Source organism: Cinclus cinclus, chromosome 6, assembly GCF_963662255.1.
Source record: "Cinclus cinclus chromosome 6, bCinCin1.1, whole genome shotgun sequence".
Classification (NCBI taxonomy): domain Eukaryota; kingdom Metazoa; phylum Chordata; class Aves; order Passeriformes; family Cinclidae; genus Cinclus; species Cinclus cinclus.
Genome location: NC_085051.1, coordinates 14,851,595 through 14,872,454, shown reverse-complemented (window position 1 = coordinate 14,872,454; position 20,860 = coordinate 14,851,595). Strand labels below are relative to the sequence as shown.

Here is a 20,860-nt window from a genome sequence, read left to right as displayed (position 1 = left end):
GCTTCTCTTTCAATTCAGTTTACTGTAAGTCCTGTTTTGCTGTCTGACCTCTCCTACTGTTGTTTTGCAGTTTTCCTCTCCCAGCTGACTTGAAACCCCTCCTAACCTAGCTTTATTTGCAGGCAGCCTTTGAAGCTCTTTCTAAAGGAATAAAAAAAATAGTACCCCATAGTTGTTAAGGTTGAATGTCTTTAATGAGTAGAGTTGTTGCTGTTTTATCTTGCATTTATTATGATTTGATGTCTATATGCACATTTCATTGAGGAAGTACCTGATTTCTATATGATAATGAGCAACTAGAACTGACTTGAATATTGAGGATCTTCCCCTGAATGTGTCTAGGGAATGCTTATGAAATACTGACATTAAGATGCTGAAAATTTCTATTTGCCACCTACTTCCATAAATTAAGCTGTAGTGATGGTTTGCTAAGCCACCTAAAGATTTTTGGGTTTTTTTCTGTTTGTAATACTGCAGTTCTCCAGCTGTAGTTACCTTCATTATTTACCTACTGAAATCTTTCCCCCATAGCGGAGTTGCAAGAGCTTTGTGCCTGGGCTTCAGCTCACAGAAGTGGCTGAGCTTAGATCTGCCTTTATTGGTAGTGTAAGGTGTGAGAAAGTGGTCTGGGCATGTGCTGGGCTCTGCATCCTTCCTTACCACTAAGCAGTAAGGTTGAGTGGATGTTGTTTCTTAAGGTGCAGCAGCAGTGTATGTCAGGCTTGTTCTTGAGAACAAATTAGTAGTTTAGGTTAGAGATTTTTGTTTTGAGAAGAAGCTTTAGGTGTTTAGAAGGTAAAGAATATGGGCGCACATCAAGCATACAGGCAGACTTCTAATGGCTTATCTGCTAGCTGGAAGCTTAGTGCCCATAATCAAGCATGTGCACAAACCTTTAGCTTTTCATAGTTATAAATTGAATAAATTTAACCTTCAACTTAGTTGGGAAAAAAAAAAAGACATGATCAAGACTGACACAGAGTTATCACTCTTTGCAAGTTAAAAATGGTCAGTTAGTACAGCTGACTCATTGGACACATCCTGTCAAGGCATTGCTGATGAAGAGCAACAGAGTATGCTGCTGATCTGAATGCTTTGTTTTTACTCATGTTTTAAACTTGCATCTGCCTGTATTTGAGCAGCAGCACTGAAGCAATAACTTGCTCATTAATCAAAGTTGCCAGTTTCACCAGTTTCTGGTGCTTACGGTATAAAAATGTCACGACACAGTCAATGCACCAGAATCTTTTGAGAACTTTGAGATTTAGAGAAGATGCAGAGGAAATGCTGGTCCTGAATTATACATTTGGTGATGTGTTCTTCTACTGTAGTTTTCATAACAAAATTGTATAACAGGAAGGCAAAATAACCTTTGTCTGGATTACCGCTTACCTACGCTGACCAAGTGTTTCACCCTTCTTAATCAGTTTTGGGAAGCAGTGCATGCAGTCCTGATGCACTATAGAACTGGAGCTCGCTACAGCCTGTATATCACAACAGAGCTGCTAATTCTTTCCTGATGGAATTTGTGTCAAAAGTGTAATGGAGTCAGCAATATCAGCCATAAATATAGGGTCCTTTCATGTAAATGTCTTCTATGTTCACTCCATTTATCTGCAACACCTATATTAATAGATTAATAACAGGATTCAAAGTACATAGAGTCAAACCCAAAAGTTTTGTTTAACCATGATGCTAGTAAGAGAGGCTTTCTCTTCCTCCTTAGCGTAATTACTTCACTGATCTGAGTATTAAATGCTCTGCACCTCAGCCCTCTGTCACTTTTAATCTGAACTGACAGGCAGCCCACAGAAATGAGTGGGCAATTTTACTCCACTCCTTTAAGTAGAGCAATGTTGGTGCTATTGATTAGCTGGTAGCACTCAACAATTTTTGCAATGGATTCTGCAGTTTGAGTAGAGGAAGGAGAAACCATCTGCATAAATAACTTGAGACACAGTGGGCCACACTCCCAGTGGGTTATTAACTGATGTACTGTGCAGATGGAACAACACTGGTTCTCCCACACAAAAATTTTGACTCAGTAACTTTGCTAGGTACTTTTCTGTTGTTAGTCTTTCTCCTCAAGTGGAATTATGTTTGGTGGGGGAGAGCAAAATGATTCAACTTGTTTCCTTCAAGATTATGTACAGCTGTGTAAAAGAGGAATCTCACAACCATCATCTTTATTGAGGTTTGTTGAATAGCAGATACCTACTCCCCTGTGATAATGACATAGCTTCTTGCATTATCACAAGGGAGCCTTTTTCTCAGACTCTGCCTCATTCCTGTCATTCATTGTCCATGAACTTATTTGTGCACCACCTTGAAATGCCTGTCTCTGCCTTTGCATATTGATTAATTTAGAGAAAGCAAATAAAAAACCACAGTCGCTTTTAGCCTCCCTTCCAGGACCAGAGTGCTTACAAATTTTCACTGGCTCATCTCTAGGGTACCAGTACCACAAAGTAGATCTGCAAATCGACTATAGTTTCTGTGTTTCTAAGTGTCAGGTTGTGCTGGCTGCATCTCTTGTTGGTTTTTGACAAAATCAAATGTAGCAGTCCGATCTCTCTCACAGCTACTGCTGCCTTTTAGTTCCCTAGCTTTGAAAGATTCTCCCTGACAATTTTAAGTGGATTTTGGTACATAATCTATTTCCCCAAACATCCCCAGTCATGTTATTTTGTGCAAAAATATATGCAAATGATCATTTTATATTCAGAAAGCATTGAGCCCTTATAAATAATAGAAAAGCTATGTTTTGTGTTTCTACATGAGTATATATGCAGCACAGATATATTGGTAACTAGTGTATATTATACTAATCATTATTATCTTTAGAACAGGATTAATTTAAAAATGCAAGCACATTGCCATCGGCCTCTTTAATGAGCCTTCAAAATGCGCATCAGTTGCATCAAGATAAATAAGGATGTGTGTATTTAAAAGCTTTGGTTAGTAATTACTTGATTTGTGCATTTTTAATCAAGCAATCAGGCTATTATGGATGCAGCAAAAATCAGCTGAAATGTGGTCCCTGTTTAGTAAGTGGAAGCTTGTACTTATTATAGAAACAAAATTTATTCATATTCATCTATGAATGTGCTATATTCAATTTCAGAGGAGAAAAAAGCCAAGCCTCCCTTGATACCTGCTTAACTGGATTTGTTTTATATTGCACACAGAAATGCACAGAATATTGGCCAGAGGAGCAGGTCACCTATGAAGGAATAGAAATCACAGTTAACAGAGTCATACAAGCAGACGATTACCGTTTAAGGCTCATCACCCTAAAGGTAAATCATTGCAATGTACTTACAGTAGCTTAGCTGTCTAAACCTATAAATGCAGATGTTCAGGGAGAATTGTGTAGAAAGCTTCTGCACAGTGTACTGCTGCACAAATACCACTTTTCATTACTGAATTTGTCATAGCTTTCCTCAGTTCACCAGCATGAAGGCTACAGGAAAATAAGCAGTCAGAGTTTTAGGCTTCGTGTGTACAGTCTGAAAATCACCAGGCCAGTTGTAGTAGTATGGGGTTCACTGGGTAAGAAACCAGTGACTCATTCTGTGCCTTTGTCCTCCAGGTTCACTGATCGTTTAGAATGAAATGTCAGCTCACAGAAAGCTTACTTTGCAAATGTAGTTTTATATACCAGCAACCATTCTATCATCTTGTGAATAGAAAGATTTAGCACTGGTTTAATTTTTTAAGTACTTATATACTACTTAATCTAAAATACCAGAGTCCTGTTTTACAACTCTTTTCATCAAGATACGTGTTTTAATAAGTCTGTTTACATAAACTTCATATATCTTTCATCTGCCAGATCTACCTCGACCTCAGTATAACATAACAATTTCTTTCTAAGCTGGAAAAGCTCTCCTTTTATCCAACCAGTTTCAAGTCTCTTCAGCCATATGTTAATGGACAGAAAGACAGCATACGACATCCGGTGTCTGGCTTCAGAGTGCAGAAAGTCTGTCACTCATGCTTTTGGCAAAGGCAGCAAGGAGAAAATCACACTCCCTGACAAGTGGGAAGTGAAGAATCTTTGCATGTTGCAGACTTGCAGCTTGTCTGTTTTTACTTTTCAGTTTTCAATGGTATTGTTTTCAGTACTAGTGGGTCAATATCTTTCCTCCACCCCCCAAATGTCAGGATGTGAACTGCTGAGTTCTAGAGCTGAAATAAAGATTCTATTTAAGTTACCATTCCCTAGAGCTGTACATTTGTCATTTAATGGCAATAATGGAACAGCAGCTCTGAACTATGCATACATTAAGTGACTTGGTAGTGAAAACTGGAAAAGCCATGCATTGGCTTCAGTTTACCCTTAAACTGGAGTGTTCCAAAATGCATGATTAATGCATGCGTTACAGAGTGGACTGTCATTTTTCTCTCAGTACAGGGGACAAGATTTATCAGGTTTTGGCAATTTAGAAAAAGCTCTTGCTATAGGCAAGGCTTGCTTTCCTTTCTCAGAGAAAGCTACCATGCCTAGCCACTGAGTCATGATCTCAGCTACAGCAAACGTGATGGTAGACTTCAAAGCATCAATTAAATCTTCCTTCCTCCTAGCTGTTCTTCTTCTCAGTCTTATGGAACCATCAATAGAGAATATTTTGTTCAAGCCAAAGCAGAAGTGTACAGAACCATAGAAGTCAGGGTTCTCCAAGCAGAAGCATTAAACTTTTAACACAGTAGACAAAAATGGAGGCATTCAGAGTTCATCACTAGAACTTCATCTGTTTTCTATTGCTGTCAACTAAATGACTTATGTAGTGATTCATGTTTTTCTGCAAATGACTTTTACATTTCTCTGTGTTATTGACATTTTTATTATAATTTTTCACAACTGAGTTAAGAATTGGATGTTCATAACTTCTGTGACTCACACATAGTCACACATTCAAAAGAAATTGTGTTTCAGAGCAGCGTTGATCAGATTTGCAGTAGTGAGCTTGAGTGCTATTCATGATAACTAGTCATGCTCTCTCAAAGTTTTTCTCCCTAGGATAAATACCCTAAGGTCAGACTCTACGCTATGATAGTAAGACTCTCTTTTCCTGACGTGAGCTAGAAACAGCCTTAAGGGCCCTATGGCTATGCTTCAGTGAGCACTTGAAACCCAGTGTAATATGGAACAGCATCCCAATGAAGCTGAGCCTCCCTTTGTCCAACTCGCTTGTTCCGACCTTTGTGCCATCTCCCATGTTCCCTGTGACTGTGTGCCAAGTCAAAGGGAGAAACTGATTGATCCATCCAAAAATTAATCCATCCTAAGAAAGGAAAAATATCTAAAAGGACTGCTTTCCCAGTCTAGTTCACTGTGAAGCTGTGAAAAACCTGTCATCCAAAGAGAAGGATGGAAAATGCTCAACCACAGAGCACTCTTAGCATCCAATGTCAGAACAGCATAAGGAGGGACTTGGGAATATACATGACGGAAACTATTTTCATATTTTTGTGCCTTGTTCTTTATAAAAAGTTAATTTGTCTTTTTTTTTTTTTTTTCCCCCTCTTCAACTCAGCCAGCCATGTGTTGAAGCTAGCACTTCTGTTCTTGGCCCTTTTGCAAACATTTACTTTGCCCTGTGCCAGCTGGCTTGTGTAATGGCTGCAAGGGTATGGCCAGTACCCTGGGCACCATGTTACTATTTTCCACCTTTAGAAATCAGACAGAAGGATATCACTTTGAACACACAAAATCAGAAGCTCACAGTACTGCTTGGCACTCTGGAAAGGAAACAGCACATTTGCTATATTCATGACCATGCTGAGAGAATCAGAATGTGTGTCTCTCAAAAAGACCTGGATTACAGCTAGATGCAATTCCCACCTTCCATACTACCTCTGAATTTCTCACTAAGTCTAATAGAGGAGTAGAGTTGACAGGAGACTGATATAAGTCTGTCTGTCAGAGGAGATAGAAAAATAAGCTCCCATCTCTCTCCCTCATCTATTTATCTAGCTATCAGAGACAGAGATATGGCTCCTGGCTCTCTGTCTGTCAAATACATTATGAAAGCAATTATGTCACAAGCACAGCTCTGGCTTTCCTGAATGAATCTGTCAAGAGGGAACAGACTGCCTGGAGTGTTTTGCACACAGCTCTTGGCACTAAAAGAGCAGAATACTTTGCGGGGGGGGGGGGGGGGGTTTGTAAGGCAGTTTACTGAAGTGCAGTGGTGATATTTGAAGTTCAGACTTGTGTTGTGTGGCTTTCCATTTGGATTTCTGTTCCATTTAGCATTCACATAATGGTTGGGGATGGAAGGGAGCACTAGAGATCTGGTCCAACCCACTGGCTAAAGCAAATTCCTCTAAAGCAGGTTGTATGTGCTTGTGTCCAAGTGACTTCTTAATATCCCAGAGAAAGAGACTCCACAAATTCTCTGGGCAGCTTGTTCCAGCACTCTGGGAAAAAAAAATTTCCCTCAAAATATTTTTTCATTCTATTCAGATGGAAATTTCTATGTTTCAGTTTGTGCCCATTGCCCTTGTCCTGTAGCTGAGCACTACTGAAAAGAGCCTTGACCCATTCTCTTGACCCTCTCTCTTCAGATACTTACAGGTTTTGATCAGGTCCCCTCTCAGTTGTCTCTCCTCCAAGCTAAACAGGCCCAGCTCCCTCTAAGGGAGGTGCTCCAGTGCCCTAATTATCTTCATGGCCCCCCACTGGACCCTCTTCAGTAGTGCCTTGTCTCTCTTGAGCTGTGGAGTCCAGAATTGGACACAGCACACCAGGTGAGGCCTCCCTAGGGCTGAGACAGGATCACAGCTCACAACTTGACAACTCTGCTTTTCCTAATGCACCACAGGACACCACTGGCCTCCTTGGCCACAAGGGCACTGCTGGCCCATGGGCAGCTTTTTTTGCACTAGTTTCTTCTCCACAAGGCTGCTTTCCAGCTGGTCAGCCCCCAGACTGTACTGTTGCCTGGGGTTGTTCTTCTCCACTTGCAGGAGGACCCTGCACTTGCCTGTGTTGAATTTCATCTGTTCCTGTCCAGCTGTCCAGTCTGCCCAGGTCTCATGGAATTGCAGCACAGCTTTTACAGCTGGTGTGTCAGCCACTTCTCCTAGTTTTGTATCATCATTAAAAAAAATGAGCTGAGGGTACTCTTTGCCCCTTCCTCCAGGTCACTGATGAGTAAATTGAACCATGCTGAACCCAGTACTGATCTCAGGGGAAGGCCACTGGCTGTGGGTCTTCAACTGGACTCAGCTGCTGATCACAGCCCTCTGAACCCATCCATCTAGTTCTCAGTCCATCTCACTGTCCACTTATCTCACCTATGCTTCCTGAGCTTACTTCATGAGGAGGTTATGGGAAACAGGGTCAAAAACCCTCCTAAAGTAAAGACAGACAATATTCCTGCTCTCTCCTCGTTCACCCAGCCAGTCATACCATCAGAGGAACCTTTCAGATTGATGAAGCATGATTTCCCCCTGGAAAATCCATGCTGAATACTCCAGATAAGCTTTTCCTTCACATGTTTAGAGATGATATGCAGAGTGGTCTATTAAATTGAGTTTCCAGGGAAGAGACTGAGGCTGACTGGTGTGTAATCTGCTGGGTCCTCCCTCTTGATGTCTTTTTAAACACTGGAGTGGCATTGGCTTTCCTTCAGTCTTCAGGCACCTCTCCTGTTCTCCATGATTTTTCCAAGATGATGGAGAGTGACTTGGCAGTAACATCTGCCCACTCACTTAGCACTCCTGGGTAGATCCCATTGGGCCCATGGATTTGTGGGGGTCAGGTTTACCTAAATTCTTTCTAACCCAATGCTCATCAACCAAAGAAAAGTTGTCTTTTTTCTCTGAGATTTCTTGTCTTCGAGGTCTGGTATTCCTGAGGACCACCATTGGCAATTAAGACTGAAACAAAGAAGGCATTCAGTAACTCTGCCTTCTCTGTATCTTCCACCACCAGGGCTCCTGCCCACATTTTCCCTGCTCTTCCTTTTGCTACTGATGCAACTGAAGAAACTCTTCTTGTTCTTGTCATGCCTTGCCAGATTTAGTTCTCAATGGGCCTTAATCTTTCTTGTCACATCTCTGCATACTTTAACAACATTCCTGTAAGTCTCTCAAGTCCCGTCTCTTTTTCCATATTCCATAACTTTCCTTATTGCGTTTTTGGTGGGTTTTTTTTTCCAGAAACGTCTTGCTCATATCTATGCATGGTTCGTGCCCTCTTTGCATGATCTGCTACCCAGAGGGATGCATGGAAATTGAGCTTGGAGGAAGTGATGCTTGAATATTAATGAGCTGTCTTGGATCCCCTGTCTTCTAGGGCCATAACTCAAGGGATTCCTGCAATTAAGTCCTTGAAGGAATCAAAGTTATGTCTTCCAAAGTACAGGCTTGTAATCCTACTTGCTGCCCTTGTTCCTTTCATGTAGGATCCTTCACCATCTCTTGGTCACTGCAGCCAAGACTGCCCCCAACCTTCATGTGCCCAACCATGTACTAATACAAGGTTACCTCGTTGGCTCCTCCACCACCTGTGTCAAAAAGATCTCATCAGTGCTCTGCAGCACTCCCCTGGACTGTGTGTGCCCAGCTGTGCTGTCTTTCCAGCAGATTGATTTAATCTACTCAGTCTTAAAGGGAAGGCCATGTTTTCGTGTCAATTTTACAATGAGAAGTTCTTGTAAAACTCTTGTGGTGTTTGTCTTGACTGGCTTGCAGAAAGGAGAAGAAGTCAGAAACCTGAAACATTACTGGTATACGTCTTGGCCAGACCAGAAGACACCAGACCAGGCCCCTCCTCTGTTACAGCTAGTACTGGAAGTGGAAGAGGCCATGCAGAGTGCAGAGGAGAAGAATGCCCCAGTGATTGTTCACTGCAGGTAAATAAATGTTGTGTCTGAATTCCAAGGGCTCCTTTGCATACAGTGACAAAGTGTAGACACTGCCATACAGGCCATCAGTCACACATGTGAAATCTCACCCAACTGTTTCTGAAGTATGCTTGGAATTTCAAAGCTTTAATGACAATGATTTTCTATTATTAAGTGTTGCATTCAGATACATTTGAGTTGACCATAGAAGCTGGCAGTGGCTCAGTTACTATTAAGAATAATTCCATTTCATTTGCCTTACCAGTAATATATGCCTTTAATTATCTTTTAACGGCCAGGTTAGCAATGATTAACATACATTTGGGAAAATTGAGTAGGAAGAGGTGTGCAAGCAGACAAATGATATCATTCACCTTTAAGCATCTAACTAACCCTCCTGTTTTGTTTATTCCTTCTTTGCCTTTTTTTTAAAAATAAATCATTATTAGGCCAAAGCAAATAATTTAAATATAGCACATGAATGGAAGAGTGACCAAGCTGATTACAGCAAGTACTAATCAATAGTCAGGGAATGTGTGCAACTGATAGTAAAACTGAAGTATCAGTAAAAATCACTGGCAAAGCTGAAAACTTCCATGGAAGAAGCAAAGTATTTACAGTGGTTTGATGCCTGATGAGAAAATTGTAATTATCAATCAGAGCAGAATAAAAATAGATGAGGATAGATACTTTTCTTCTATCCTCAGAAAGAAGTGGGATGATGTACTTATCATTTGTAGACATGATGAAGTATGTCCTTTTGCACTGCTAACTAGGGAGCGTGTTAAGCATCAGCAACCACTATTAAATCAGATATGCTAGTTGATTTTCATCCAAGAGTGTTTTTAAAAAGTTGGTTCACACACTCTAAACCATTAAAGTTTAGTATAGATGAATTACAGTTCTTGGAAAATTGAAGACATTCCAGAGGTCTAAAAGGAAACCTTGTTTTGCCAGTGTTTAGAAAGGTTAAATATGATTACTTGGAAACAAAAGTCTGTCCTCAAAACAGTTGTTCCAGGTAAACAGCAGAAAGCCTGATAAGAGATGCAGTTTATCTTGCCAGGGTAATCTTCCATAATTTCAATAACGTGCATTTTGCCAGATTTATTTTTGTACAGAATTTTGCCTAATTTTGCATGTTTTCTAGGAAACAGCAGATGGTTGCTCTCCAAAAGCCATAGTAAATGGGTATTATACAATGAGAATGTTTTTTAAAGAGCCTCTTGGCAGAAATGGTTGGTAGCCTGGTGTCATCAAAGATAAGCTAATATGGAGTAATCACTATTAAAACACTCATATGATACCACATATCTGGTTTTTCTGCCTGTGTTTTAAAACAGGTGTGGAAAAATTTGGGAGAGTTCAGATGAAAATAAGAAATGGTTTGTAAGGAGGTCTTCTCTGTCCACAGAAATTTGTGACTCTCTAGGAGCTCCTTGGAAAACTATGTTATCTGCTGCTGGTTATCAAGTCACTCTTGCTTTGCATACTTGTTCTGTCCTCTTGTATGGTGTCACCCCCATGACACAGTAATAATCTGGGGAGAAATGGGGCATCTTTAGTTGGAAAAAAAATACTAAGAGACATGGTGATAAGATTAGGAAGTATTCTATGTGGATAATGTGCCACCCAACACTGTCTCAGCCACTGAGAGACTGCATGTTCTTGTGGGACAGGCACTGTTTCCTTTATCTAAAAATGGGTGTTGTTCCCTCCCTCTGCAAAACACTGAGGTTTCTGGACAGTAAACAGTATCAGGAGCTGTGTGCTGTGGTCTGTTTGGTTATGATCAAGTGGAAAATGAAGGACTTGTGAGCAGCTGTGAACTCCAGTGTTGCTTGAATATTTGTTGCCATGCAAAATGCCGTGGTTTTGCAAGTAATTATTCCTGTGTATGCTCACTTAATTCTTTCCTGCATAAGAAGGGCTCCCAGAATTTGCTGGTAGTTTGTTAGGTGATGAGAAGAATTTTATAGCCATTGTGCCTTTGAAAATAAACTCAGTTCTGGTTGTTAACTAAGGAATGTATCTGATAAAAAAGAGTCCAGGAAAACTTCATTTTTTAATAGTGAATTTGTTGCATTCTGCTCTAATTCAAATTGCTAGTTTGTAGGTCTGATCAGAAAATGGCGTCACAATTACTATACTGCTGTTAGCTCTAATTATTTAACCAAGGGTTGAGGTTTTGTTACTCTACCTGTGAATGAAAATAGCTTTCAAAGAAGCTGTTTGAAATTCTCAATTCTAAGTAAAGTTTGCCTTCAAAGTGTGAGGGTTGCTGTCAAACCAAATCTTACTAAGAAATGCAGAATCTTTTTTTCAATGGTTCAGTGAGAGGTTCAACAATGTATCGGGTCAGTGATTCTCCAATAATTTTGTCTCCAACATTTTTAGCACTGTATCTGCAATGTTCACCCTTTCGTGTGAGTGGCTCATACTTAATCATGTCATCCAGTGAAGCTGATATATTTTTCTAGTTATGACTTTCCATCTGGAAGCACCCAGCTGGCAAAGGTCAGAGGGACAAAAGGGATGATGGGATCTGTGCTGGTTTATTGGCAGTCGTTTGACAAGAAAGTTCTGAAATTCTTCTGACATCTCCACTGCCTCTCTCTGCTCTTCCCTTCCTTAGTGCAGGCATTGGGAGGACTGGCTGTTTTATTGCCACAAGTGTCTGCTGTAAACAGCTGAAGAACGAGGGCATAGTTGACATTTTGCGAACAGCCTGCCAGTTACGGTTAGACAGGTAAGAAAGCCTGTTTCCTTTCCAGAAAAAAATAAAAAGGAAAAATAGTAATATTTCCCCTTATGTAAAGGAGAAGAAAATAAGGAGTGGGGAAAGAACAAACCCAAGTGGAGGCCAAGAAAGAACGTTCCTCTGACTTGCAGTCTTTGCCTGAGCAGTAAACCTTAATGTACAGCCCTAGAGCTGATTTAGATTCACAGCTGGCATCAAAGTCTGCCCAACTGCCCATCTCCATGCAGCAAGGGGTGACCTTTTACCAGCTGAAGAGTTTGCCTCGTATTCATACAGAACCAAAGGCTCAAGATCTGCTGTACTTAAGTTCAGAGCCACAGATCATCACTTTCCACCAGAACAAGTATTGAAAATTCATCTCATATACTGGAGCGGTGAGCCATGGTGGGAGAGACATTGCTTGAGGAAGGAGACTGCACAACCTGGAGTGTTTGCAGACATATGAAAGGAGCTGTGAAAATCTCCACAAATTCAGTGGTTTCCAGTTAAGCATTTTTTAACACACCACCTTGAGTTTGATTATGAAGTAAACAGACTTGAATTTTGTAGCAGAGATGTTATTTTTCCTCTCCCACTGGTTTCAAGTGCCATCAAAACATGTCTCAGTGCTCTCTCTAATGATAATGATAAATGTAGTCGGGGGAAGAGATGTCACGAAAAGCATACCAAAGATTTTTCTGAGGGGAAAAAAAAGAACCTCAACCCCACGCTGAACTTTATTTCAGAGAAGAAATTATGCTCAGTGGGAGGCAAAAAATGAAATGCTTGCTGCCCTGCTGAGGCTCTGATAGACAGGGACCTGCAGGGGCTTAGAGATTTAGCTATTTCAGTGGATTTTAGCCCAGACAGGGGAAGGCTTCTTGAGAAAAAGAAAACCAGAATATGAACAGTGGGTGCTGATTATCCATGGTCCAGTTAAGGATCTGTCTGGATGTGAAATATCTTGTCTCTGTGACTAATGCTACACAACAAATTTGCCACACAAACCAAGGCTGAAGGTGCCTGCTTACAAATGTGTGTGATACAGCAGGCCAATTGCAAATACTAGCTTTGAAGGAGAGGGGAACTGGCAGTCACTTTAAGACTCCGAAGAAGGAAAATCATTCTTAAAGGACACCATGGGGAAAAGGAAGACTGCAGGAGCCACTGTAGCTGCCATGTAGCTCTTAGGAGTGGGATGGAATAGATAAAAGCCATTTAAATGTCATGGGGTAAAATGCTGAAGAGGGAAAGCAGATCCCCATCCTTCCTACAGAAAAGCATGATTTCTTCAAGGACTGAAAATTAGGGCTTATAGTCTCTTGGAAGTCATGCTGCCACCCACTCTCATTTTCACTAACTCCCCCCAAAATCTTCAAGAAACTTCAAAAGTAGCATGAGAGGTTGAGACAGTGTCCAAGCAGCTATAAGAGGGAAGACTGTCTCTTCCTCTTGCCTGGTCATTACTGTCTAGGATGGTAAGGAGTCACCAGGGACTTAGGGAAAGAAGGCTGAGTAGCTGTCTGAAGGAATGCATCCCCCTGCTTTACACAGAAGTAGAAAGGTTGACATTAGCCCTGAGAACCACCTTTGAGGTTGCTGTGGGTATGGGAGAGAACAAAGGTTTTTTTCCCTTCATTCCCTCACAAATCCCTTGGAAAAGTTCTGTGCACTGGGTTTTGCATCAGTGGCCAACAGATGGTCCTAAAATAACCAAGTATGACTAAGGAGAGGAAGTAATCATTCCTGCATCCTTCCCCAGTGCTCCTCCCAGTGAGAGACATTTGCTGTCATTGCCCACAATGCAACTCATATTTCAAAGGTTTCTGTGGTAAATAGGGGTGAAAACACAACTCTGTGCCAAAGCCTGGACAGCAAGCACATGTCATGGTGTGCATATGTGTGGCTAGGAAGGAAACCACCACATAGCAGGAAACTGGATAAAAAGGAAAATAATTTATTGTGGTCTGAATCTCAATGGCCATGCTGGTGCTGCTGTTGCTACAACTTCAGGGTGCAACCCCACTGTTAATGGAATTTCTTGGGGAGAAATTGTCAGATATGACTAATGTTCCTTGTGTGTCACAGTCTGACATAGATACATCTCAGTGGTGTGTGGAGCACAGAGGGACTCAGAAACAAATCAACTGTGAGCTTGTTATTAAGTAGAGCAGATGGGGAGGAGATGCTCAGCTAGGAGTTTTTTATTTTTTTTTTTTAAAGCACAGTTTTTCGCAGCTTTGCTAGTTTGAAAGGCTGGAGAACAGGTCCCTGCCCTTCCCTGCTCATTGTTAAGTCTTATTTCAACCAGCTACTTGAAGTAAGTGCAGGGGGCTGAAAGGCAAGGTTGTCTTTCCCTCTCATCTCCCCCTTACTGGTGTGGCTACTGTGTGGCCCACAATGGTTAAGCTGGACCCCATAGAAAAGGGCCATCCCCAAGGAGGGTGCTAGCAGTCTGCTACCTATTTGGCTTAGAGGAAGCAACTTCTCTTTAATGTCCTCTGGTGAGGTTTCTAAGGGAATGCTCTTCCTCAGACTGACACAGTCTGGTTGGCACCAGTCACCCATGGGTTCCCATGCTCTGCAACTCCACTTGTCATTTCAGCCTCCTTTTGGCACCGTGCTGCTGGGATTTGTGCCACCAGCACCAGTGCTGGCACAATTCTGCATACATTTTCTGTAAGCTTCAGACAAAAGTTTTAGTTGTCTTCATAATGGATTGTCAAGAGATCATATCACTTTCAATGAGGTACTCCTAGAAAAATTTCAGGTGTTAGTAGACTCTCCTTAAAATTAACAGCTTCATCCTGATTGGTTTTGTTCATTTGTCTCCCCCTGTAGTGCTCGTATGTTAGTTAATATGCTATTTGCAGAAATACACAGGTTAATGACACATGGAAAATCAAACTACTTCTGTTCCTGCTTGCATTTTCTTTCAGGTTTTCAGTTTTAAAGAGAACAGTAAAAGCTCAAAAGTAAGCTGAACTAAAACAGGTTACTGTGCTAGGGGGCCTTTTGCTATCAAGGTGTGCACAGCAGTTAACTCAGTTACAAACCTGAGTTGTCCTTCCTAAAGTAATGCTGTGTGCTCCAAAATCCTGCTGGCCATTCCTAGTTCTCTGGTTAACTTGCCAAAAGCCTGTGGATTGGTACAGAGGAAAGAATTCTCTTTGCAGAATGGTAAAATTGTATCAGTTGTCTGGGCTGGTTTGGCTTAGCCTGGCCTTGGCCCTCTTTGGTCCAATTCAGTGAGAGAACTTTGGAGAACCTCTGCCAAGGAAAATGAATGTAAAGCCCATTCCTGTTCTCATTACCTTCTGTTCCTTGCTTAGCAGAGCCTTTCAAAATGGAGCTTAAGGTCAGACTTGAAGCTGGTTACAATCAAAGGGCACTTCTCACTCATTTCAGAAAGCTTTGAATACAGAGCTTGTGGAGCACAAGCTTCATGTTAGCTGTGCTACTCCCTCACATGTTTGCAAGTAATAAGACTGCTGTTTCCCTCCCCTTTTCTTCTTGCCTTTCAGAGGAGGAATGATCCAGACTTGTGAACAGTATCAATTTGTGCATCATGTCATGAGCTTGTACGGGAAGCAGCTTTCTAGAGCAGCAGAAGAATAAATGTTCATGGTATTCCTAAAGGCTAAAGCCAGAACTTTTGACTGCACTCAGATGTATTTTAGATCTGATAAGAGACACGTGGTAACCTGGCTGTCTTAGCTGGAAAGATATTGTTTTACTTTGATATTGCTTTTATGCTCTTGTTTGCATTGACATTTAAGAGCTGAGGTACGCCTTGTCTTAAACATATGTGACAGGACATAATCTTCACCAAAAAAGGCTTATTTATACTGTAAATAATAATAGTAGCTTCATTTGTTACAAAAGCAAGAAGAAAAAACAGAAAAAATCCACTGTCTTCACTTTGCTATTTTTTAAAAGGTCATTGCTAATATATACAATACAGTGTGAAACTTTTTGAATTGTTATGCTGAAACGTGCCGTATGTTGACTAAGCTTGAAAGTAAATTTTTGCCTCTTTCTGATTGTTTTTACATATAAAATTACCGAATACTGTGTGTATCGTAAACCTTCTGAGCCTCTGCATTGAAAGACTCAAGTACATTTGCATTGAAATGATGTTGCACACATCATCTTTGCTTCTTTATTTTTTTCTAAAGCAGTCTACTACCAGTGTTATCAGAACTAAGGGGGAAACAATGTTTCAATGACATAAGTCAAATCCTTGCCTCGAATTCTTACCAGCAGTGTACCCCAGTATCATGACAGAGGGGTGAATCTGAGTAGACATTAATCTGAACATAAATGCTTTGTGCTTTACCTTTTCTTTGTCAATATTTGGGCATCTTAGTCATCTGGCAAACAGATTGCATTTCTGCAAATAATTTCTATTTTTTTGAATACATGGAATACAATTTCTCCTGAAATCTGAAACTCTAAATCAGGTGAGGAATTTTTTTAGTTCATCTTTATTAAAAAATCTAATAATAAAATCACTTTTATTCTATGAATTTATATTTGTTTCAAAGTTTTGAGGGTAACCATATGTCCAGTGCCTATTAAAATTAATGTAAATCCTAAAGGCAGCTTAAAAAAAAAAATTCTGCGTCGACTTGTTGGCTGCTTTGCGATAAATATGCCCTCAAACCAAATTTAGACAACAATTAGCCTGCTCTAACCAATGGCCCAGGCAACAGTGTTTCCTTTCCAGTAATACAGACTGGTGCCTGTGTTTTTGGTTTAGACTTCAGTCAGGCTGGGAAGAATGTAGTTTGTGTTTCATGCTTAGAGGTGAGCACATGTATTAGTGCTTCACTGAGCAGAGAAAAAATGGAGGTACATAGGATCCTTAACATGAAAGATGAGTGTTCTGCAAATAGAAGCTCTGATGACCTACTAAAAATATATTTGCTTCTCTTTATTTGTAACAATAACCAAAACCCACTGCTTCTATTAGTGCAGAAGATTCTGCGAATTTACTGCACTTCTTAATCAGGAGAAGGTAAAGCAGCTCTCAGAACGGTAAGGGCTGATCCTGCTCCCACTGATGTTTTGCCATTGACGTCAGCAGGTGCAGGGTAAGGCCTGAAATGCTACGCCTACAACTTCATCACTGTGGGGAAAAAGTTTCCCAATATTTCAGTACACATCTTTGTGTTTATTCTGTATCCATGAACCTGTAAAAATCCTGTCTGCAGGGTTTGCATGAATGTGTGGCAAAATGTGTTATCTTTTAACCACTTGATTTTATTGATGTATTTAAAATATTTCCTTCAGTGAGAAGCTAGCAGAAAGAACTGGCATTCTTTTTTAAAATACTGGTGATAGTCATTAAAGAGAGCAATAAACTTAAGCTTTTGAGCATAACGTGACTGTTAGTTTTATGTAAATCTTAATAGCTATATTCTCCACTGTGCTACTAATTTTTTCAAAGGGGTAACACTATTTCATCTAAGCACTCCTTAAAAATAACAAAATAACCACTGATCTTCTGAATAACATTGAAAAAATGGAACTCCCTATAAATATTTTTCAGCTTTTCAGTGCCCTTCCATGTCAAAACTGACTCCGTGAATAAAACTACTTGCTGTATCATCAGCTTCCCGTGCATCTGCTAAGGAATACTTGTTGGTTGGAGGGCAGTGTGCATATAGGAGGTAAGCTCAATATATGAGTTGCCTCCCCATACAGGGAGATTTTCTGGAGGAGAATAACTTTATGGCAAACAAAGGATAAAGGCTCTAAGATACTGGCCTTGAGGTCCTTGAAGAGATCCTCAGCAGGTGTTAGTTGGCAGTGCTTCACTGACTGGAGTACATAAATGAAGGAAATCTGGCCTGCTGTCCATTCCCATTCTACATGTGTGCAATGTCCTGAGAGTGTGGTTGTTGATAAAATCAGGTTGTTTGGCATCAATTTACTGCTACAAAACATGTCAGCCTTGTTTCATACCCTGGTGGTGAGGGCTGCACTGCTGCTGCCTCATACCAGGCAAGAGCAACACCACTTGGTCAGGATCAGCATATTCAAATGCCTCCTAAAGTGTTATTTTGTCTAACAGATTTGGAGCTAATCCTTTGGCTTTATCATAATTAACATATTTCTGTCCCTTTTTTCTTTTTTTATTTCAATAGAGTTTGAGATCCGAAGGACGTTTTATCAGCTGTTCTGGTCTCTTCTGGCAGCAGAGGTAGTCTTAAGAAGTGCTTAAGAATAGCAGAAAGGAGCTCTGGCTGTATGCAAGTCCTTGAGATAAGTGGGGCTGCTGCTTCTGTAATCAGTGTATTTGAAACTGAGCTGACAATAAGAACTAAGCTAAGCTATGTCTCTGACTAGACTTGTCTTTTTACTCTTTCTCTATTAAATGAAAATTCCAAGCGTACTTCACTCACTCTCTCCTGCTCAGTGCCTGGGACTCTTTGTACAAGAGACCACAGCATTAGTACCTATAACACAGTTGTTTCCCAGAGGACTGAATTCCTCTCCTCAGGTGGGTAAGCATATAACAAACATGAGATTATTTCATTTAGCACCAGCTGTGATGTCTTCTGTTTGGTAAGCTTTTCCACCCTCTGAACAGGGCAGAGCCTAGCTCAGTGCCTTGTTTGTTTGGTTGATTTGGTCACCACACTTAAGCAGTTTTATCCTGTTCCGCTTTCTGTTGTGGTGACAGACTAATGGCACATTCTGTCCTCATGCAGGTAGTCTGAGATCAGCAGATACCAAAGTTATGTAAAAACAAAAAGTAAGATTGCACTTGAGTGTGAGGGCTGTCCTCAGATAAAGCATAACTCGCTCTCTGAAGGATCAAGATGAAGATGACTTAGTCAAATTATTCATAAATGTCAACTACCTAGTAGTCATAGTAGTCCCAACTACATAGTAGTAGGGAAGAGAACTGCATTTCTTCCAAGGCTTCCAAAAGAATCCATTTATTCTGGACTTTTTCTCTATAATTAGTCTACAATGGAAAAATCTTAATGTGAAGTTGCAAAATGGATTTGAGAATGATGACAAGACAAAACAAATAAAGTGACAGGTTCCTGTCACTTCCCTGCTGACTGTTCAGTGGAGCAATCATGCAGTTTGCATGTAGATGGTCATGCTTTATAGATTTTCTGTGGAGAAAAAACAAAACACTTTTTCTAAAGTCCCTGGTGATAACTTTGTCTCTTCTTCCAAGTCTATAGATGAATATTTCCTGGTGTCTGCAAGAGTGACACTCACCTTAGGATAAAGTAGGGCAGCTCAAGGAAGCTTTGTTTTCTTGCAAGTTAAAAAAAGTTCTGCATTCAAAAGCACAGAAGAAATATGTGAATGAAAGCAGCAGTTGCAGCTTTGTGCATAAGGTACAGACAAAGGTCTGCATGCTCTAGGCAACATAAGCATTGATTTCTTGTGTCTCAATGTAATTTCCACATATTCACAAAGAAGTTAATTTCTTCAGTTACATGCAAGGAAAGAGAAGAATCTGCTCTCATTTGAGCACTGATAGAGATCAGGCTCCAGCACCTGAATACAACAGAGGCTGCGTTCTCGTGGTGTGGTGTGGAAGTCACAGAAGGGGTTATGATTAGCTTTTGGGCCGTGTAATACCCAGCAGGGCAGCAGTGTCAGGTTTACTCAGATGATAACAAAGCTGAATGAAGAGAGAGACTGAATTATTTACTAAGGCCCATGTTGGCACCAGAGCTGGCGATATGGCTCTGAACATTTGAGAACATAAAGCTAAACAGTCTGGCAAAGGACTCTCGAGTATTGTAATTCCTGGCCCTTTCTCTCTGCTGGACCATGCTACTCAACTTGTGTTCCCTCTTGGTTCTTTATCTCTTATCTGCCTGTTGCTGTTTATGTTTAAAATAGAATTAAATAAGTTACTGTATTGCACTACTTTTAACCCAGTATGTCGATAGCCAGTGTTTTCCAGAAATCACCTCTTTCCTTGGACAGAGCCTGTCTTGCTAGACACTCTTCAGAGGGCTCAACTTCTCCTGCATACATCTTCATCCCAGAATTTTGGGGGTGGAAATCTGAAGTTATGTGCATCTTACTAATGGCCTTTCTCCATGGAGAAACAGTTGTGTTTGCTTGAATTAAAGCTTTTTTAGTTTGACCTTTACTCAACTAGTCCCAGTACCAGGTGCAACTTTCCTCTGAAAAGGCAAAGTCAACAATTCCATGAATCAGAAGGGGGAAATCCTGCATAGATCTCCTTTGCATGTTTAGCTGGTTTGCCTCAAGTGGACACAAGGAAACCTGTCAGGAATTAAGTCAAAACTGATAGTGCACAATGGAAACCTCCTCTTATAAATTAGCTTTGAGTCCTATCACAAAAGAAGGAAAGCCACGTGTGTTTGATTTTTACTACATCTACTGTTGTCTTCTTGGTATTTAGGATGTTGTAAGGAGAAAAATGCAAGCACTTGAGCAACACAAAGGTCAGGGTGTCAATTTGGATTGGTGGGAGGAATTGGATTGTATTGGCAGTGCTTTGGTTTTTGTTGGAGAAAGCAAGTTTCTCTGTAGTTAACTTGGGCTCTTGGTCCTGAAGTAGAATACTGAAGAGTTAAGTGAAGGTTGGTTTCTTCATGCATTTATTAAACAAGCAATAAATAACACCTTATCCACTTCACAACATGACCAGTCCCATTTCCACATACTTCTGATTTGATCTGTGTTAATGGAACACAAGCTTCCAGACAAGGGAGCACAGAGTGTCTGTCTTTGGATTCCTTCTTTAGCCTATGAAACAGCATATGTTTGTTTTGGCTAGCTATGTGATATTTTTTTGCTCACTGGAAAAGCTGACAGTGTTTCAGCCTCTGCACTGTTTGTTTTTTTGGTGTTTTTTTGCATTTTTGTTTTTGTTTTTTTTTTTTTGTTAAACTTTTCACCTTTCTCTTTCTTTCCAAGACTAGCAGAAATCACCTAAAAATCATCAGGAAGAGATAGTATATTCCTGGAGGGGGATGGGAGGCTGGGGTGTCCATTGCTTTTTCCAGAGTTTACCCATAGAATTATTCCCACCAGCCTGTGTAAGTTGGCTAGATTTTCATGTTCTTTGGTTTTCTCAGTTCCTGTGTTTTGCAGAGCATAACCCAAGTGCCTCTTGCACTAGACTCCCTTTTCAGCATAAATATGGAGTAGATAACAGCATTCTGTTCAAAACAGAAATTAAGCGTGGTCAGTTAAGCAGTTTATTGCCTCTATATCTTGTTAAGCCTTTGTTGCAAGCAAGATAGGT

At 40.6% G+C, this 20,860-nt stretch overlaps 1 protein-coding gene across 1 annotated transcript in view; it reads left to right on the top strand.

The window, feature by feature from the left end:
• PTPN5 (protein tyrosine phosphatase non-receptor type 5) overlaps positions 1 to 15,216 on the top strand; it is a 50,455-nt gene extending 35,239 nt beyond the window's left edge. Inside the window, exons 10-13 of the mRNA XM_062494578.1 lie at positions 3,189 to 3,299; positions 8,707 to 8,867; positions 11,494 to 11,607; positions 15,123 to 15,216. Coding sequence (XP_062350562.1) covers positions 3,189 to 3,299; positions 8,707 to 8,867; positions 11,494 to 11,607; positions 15,123 to 15,216 — 480 coding nt within the window. The remainder of the gene's footprint in view (positions 1 to 3,188; positions 3,300 to 8,706; positions 8,868 to 11,493; positions 11,608 to 15,122) is intronic.
• The last annotated feature ends 5,644 nt before the right edge of the window (positions 15,217 to 20,860 follow it).